At 31.8% G+C, this 4,926-nt stretch overlaps 1 protein-coding gene across 1 annotated transcript in view; it reads right to left on the bottom strand.

Annotated features, from left to right (window-relative positions):
• Nucleotides 1–2,789, bottom strand: part of LOC108973365 (delta-1-pyrroline-5-carboxylate synthase) — a 27,523-nt gene extending 24,734 nt beyond the window's left edge. Inside the window, exon 1 of the mRNA XM_018940607.1 lies at nt 2,535–2,789. Coding sequence (XP_018796152.1) covers nt 2,535–2,633 — 99 coding nt within the window. The 5' untranslated portion in view covers nt 2,634–2,789. The remainder of the gene's footprint in view (nt 1–2,534) is intronic.
• Nucleotides 2,790–4,926: the final 2,137 nt, after the last annotated feature.

Genomic DNA, 4,926 nt, shown 5'->3' with positions numbered 1-4,926 from the left:
GGTTCACAACCACGCCTGAAATCTCGATTATCACTTTATCATGCGAGAGTATAAAATGTTCGGTGACACCCGAACTTAGCCATTCCTTACTTGTTTAGTGTTGAATGTGATTTGCCTCAGTGATAAAGTAACATTTTATTAAAACATTAGGTTAATTTTTTTAGTTGATTTAAATTAAATAAGCAGAGTCACTTTCTAAGCGATTCTGTCAAATGCCATTAAACCTTCAATTAATATTAAAAAGTCTCTCGGTTAGGCCAAAGATTTTTCAACCAGTTAAGAATGTTTTTATGTGAGTAAGTAGTTAATTCAATAGTGAGTCCATATTTTTAGTTTCTTAGGCGGTATAACCTGTTTGTTATACATTATGGCTAAAAGCGTCTAACATATGGTTTATGTCAAAACTTTCAATTCCAATTTATCTACAATTCTGATGCTGATAATTTATAAACCAATTAATACGGGTGTATGCTTACATAAATAAAAAATCTAATTATTCATCAATATTTCCCATATCCCAACCTGATGCAATTTACTTGTGCATAAGAGTTTTCCAGTTCTCGAAACATTTTTTATAAGCCTGGGATGGATGGCCTTGAGCTCCTTCAGCGAATTTTGCCATTCCGATGATTGTTGACTTCTTTGAATATCAAACTCATAAACCCATCTCATCGGCAGTTATAATACTCTCCTTGAATGTGGGATTGCAATTTGCACGATAATTCATGTCCAAAGACCTCGTTTACTGTATCCTTTTTGAAAAAAATTCAGCTTTATCGGGACCAGTCGAGCAAGAGCGCGGTTCATACTCAAAATATCCACCAAAATCATTCGAACGGGCTCGCGAGAGATGTCGAGTTCTCTCTCTAAGACTTGCCTAATGATTTTAAAGCACTTCACTATCTTAATATTATCATCACTTGAAGAGGTCGAAGATCGTCTAGAACGGGGTATGTCTTTACCGATATCTCGACCGTCTTTGAAGGCATTGTACCACTCCTAGACTTCTGTTTTTGAATCACCGTCTTTTGTAATGTTCGCAACGATTCCGTACACGAAATTTAGTTCGAAATACAAAATTTGGGACAAATTCTTTGTTCCATTATAATATACATTACTGAGGTGTACCAACTAAGCAGCTGCTGCAAACAAACTGGTAGACAGATCGCGCTCAAAACTCTTTTATCCGGGGAATTTAATTATAATTTCCCGGTACATTTTACGATTATATATTATTATTAAGCGATATGATTGTAAATCGAAGATGTTTAATAAAAAAAAAAAGGAAAAATGTTATCTTTGGTTGCAGGGAAGTTATAATACCCTTCACAAACACCGACTATTTCTTAAAAGAGCAAAAAGTTTTCCATACCGGCACATCATTCCGATCATTCAGTTTGTATGGCACCTATCTGCTATATTGATTCCGTCAAATGAGCAGCTTTTTGAACAGAAAAACACATGTGCAAATTTTAGAGCGGCGATATCTTCAAAAAATCGAATTTTTGGTGTTAGATTTATGGTAACGAGTTTACACATGAGTACTTTTATTTATTCATCGCATTTAAAAGTACATCGCAACCGTAACGGTGGCATGAATAGAACATGCGTGCGAAGAAACTTTAAAATTCGTATAAAACACCGATCATCTCTTTCGCTCCTGATTGCAACAAAAATGAGAAAATAAAATTCTTTTTATTCTTCTGTTATCGTACAGGTACTATATACACAAACTAGTTTCACCAGTTTATTTTTTACATCATTGAAAAAGTAAAAGTATCTGTTACATTTCACTTGATATGCCATGAAAAAATACTGATTTAGTATAAAATTAACGAAATCGTACTTCTATTTCGATTTTTTTTTTCCTTCACTCGTCAAATCAGAATGACGAAACCGTTAAACAGTCTCAACAACTTTGTTGACTATCCCAGCTTAGCCCCATATATGTAATACTTACAGAGGCTTCTTGTAACCAAATTGGTGATGAGATATTCAATATTATGAGCCAACTCTTGTGTTACTTATTATTTTTAGAATTGCGTAACTTTATGAAACTAGATGCAAAATTTTGTAAACCATTAATTGCAGTATGCCTCACTAATCGATCGAGCGAATTTCCGAAATCTGATTAAAAGAAAAAACAACCACATACAGTTAAATAAAGTAATTCATTAATAAATCGATTTACAATAAAACCTTTTTCGATTCACTTACAAATTTGAATATTTCCTGACTAGAACTCTATATGTACAGTGAGACAATTCTCCTGAAACAGAATATTCCACACAAAAAATAACTGAGCCCGTTACAATCCGAGTATTAGTGAGAATTTGTCATGCTACCTCGTTTGGGTTACTTATATGTTTAATGTTAAGTTACACATACAGGTATACCAAATTTTTTTCCCAAATACGCTCAAGGAACATACTTTAATATGCATTTGATTATTACAAGGATAAAATAAAATTACTTTATTTCATTAAATAAAGTTAATCTTTTTTGAAGAAAAGGAATTCCACTTATTCACTTACAGGCTGTCGGGGTCCCTGTAGGCTACCTGCTCTCCAAACACTTGTTGAAAAGCTGCGCTTCAACAGGCTCACGGATGCCAATGACTTATTTAAAAACATTTTTCACTATTTTATAAGTTTGTATTTAGAAAAAAATTATAAAGTTCAATGTTTTTTGAATTGTTAAAAATACAGGCGTAACTATATTATATAGAAATAATCGAAGTCGATTTGCGAAAAGACCGCACTGGTCAGCAAATCAGACTAAACTGAACTTTTGTCGGAATCCTAGTTGATTAATCAGTGAAGTACATGTATTTTACGGTCACTACACCGACAAGTGTTCATAAGTAATTGATTATTTTGTATTATGATTTTGTAATAATTTTGCTGTATTTCTGAACCAGAGCCGCTGTTATCAATGGCAATAAAATGTATTTAAAACAAAGACATGTACATTTCCCTCATACCCACAACTCGTCATGTTTGCATAGTTTGATTGGAACCTCTTATCAATTGGAACAAGAAAGCTTTATACAGCTTTTGAGTTTCCAATATTTGTTGATACTCCAGTGATTTCTACTATTACTCAGACTAATAGATTTTGTTTGCAACAGTAAAGAAGGTTAACCTCGGATTTAACCGAACATTTTATGCTTTGCAAAGATCAAATGGTGGGAAATATAGTACTTTCAGGTGATGAAAAAAAGTAAGGAAGAGCTAAATGCGGTTGTAACCGATCTTTTTATACTCTCGCGAGGTAAAATGATATATCTATGCAAGATTTCCATATAAATATATTCAAACTTAAAGGTAAATTACTTAGAGTATTTGGTATATTAAGTTTACTCAAAATATGAAAAATTTATTCGAGTTTTTTGTATATGCTTATAATTGATTGTATATAAAATGCATATTGAGGAATAAGAAAATAAGACGTTTTTAACAAGGAATACAAATTTGTATTGCTTATTTAAAAGGGTTTTTACATGTTCAACATAAAAATTAAATCATATTTATATATTATTTATGTATAATCTTTACATATACTATATAAACATATTTATATGTGTTTAGTTATCACCTTTCTTATAATATACATTTCAGTTGTTCCCATGCTTTTTAATTTCTATCTGATATTTATACGAATTTATATGTAATTAGAATATTTATTTTATTATTAAAATATTTTATTTTGTTATATTGTTCTTAAAAACAGTTATCAGAATTGTTGTGCCAATCTAATACCATTGCATTAATATAAACAGATGTACTCTATAAGTTTGAAAAGTTTAGAGATACAAATATTGTCATGATAGCTACATATGTATGTGAATAAATTGTAACAAAAAAGTACCCAGAAAGTGTAAATAAAACGCAAAATATTTAATTATTCATCAAAACTTATTTTGTCCCCTTCAAAGTAATCCCCACCAGATGGAATAGACTTATACCAGCAATTTTTGCAGTCCCCGAAACACTTTTAATTAGCATTTTTTTGGATGGCCTTCAGCTTCTTCAGCGAATTTTGTTTTATCTCTTCAATCGATTGAATACGGCTTCCACGGAGCTGTAATTTCAGCTTGGGAAACGAGAAAACATCACTTGGAGCCTGGTGAAATCTGGTGAAAACGGTGGTTGATCGATGGTATTCATTGCGTTTTTGGCTTTAGGGGCTATACCAGTTAACCCATGAAAAATTAGACGATTTTCATAATTTTTTTTAAAACAAGGCACGTGATCGAATGTTTCGAAGTTCTTTGGGCATAATAAGGTATATTTTAAGCTATATTTTAAGATTTGTTTTACAAAAAAATTGAAAAATAACGGAGTTATATGCTATTCAGAGGTGCCAAACAAATTCAAAAAGGTTATTAAAGTTGAAGAAATTTCCTATGCATTGACCTACAATTTTTGAAAAAAATCAAAAGTTAACAAAATGGCGTAGGCCTTAAAGGCCATTTTTTAGGCAAGAAATTGTCGTTTTTTTAATGCCAAATTGACAATTTTTAACAAATCAAAAAGATTGTAGGTCATTGTATAGTAAATATATCCAAGAATACCCAGTTTCAATTTGAAGTCGATTGGTCAGTGTGTCGTTGAGTTATGATGTCAGCAATTTTAAAAAATGTAGTTACGAGAAAAAAGAGTCTAAAATTTCAACTATCCGACTTACTTCTGTAATCAAATTGAATATACTTATGCCAACGAATTTTTCAGTCATCATAACACTTGGAAAAATCCTCCGTCATGGTTATCAGAGCCTTCTTCGATTAGGCTTTTATATCTTTAATTAAGTCAAAACGGTGTTCTCGGAATGGTAATGTGAATTTTCTGAATAGCCGAAGGTAAATCAGGCGAATGTGGAAGTTGCGCCGCGATATTAGATGAAAATGTGGCGAAATGATCACGA

Source organism: Bactrocera latifrons, unplaced genomic scaffold (assembly GCF_001853355.1).
Source record: "Bactrocera latifrons isolate USDA-ARS-PBARC rearing strain unplaced genomic scaffold, ASM185335v1 scaffold_471, whole genome shotgun sequence".
Classification (NCBI taxonomy): Eukaryota; Metazoa; Arthropoda; class Insecta; order Diptera; family Tephritidae; genus Bactrocera; species Bactrocera latifrons.
Note: the sequence above shows the minus strand (reverse complement) of the source record. Positions and strands in the feature narration are given on the sequence as shown.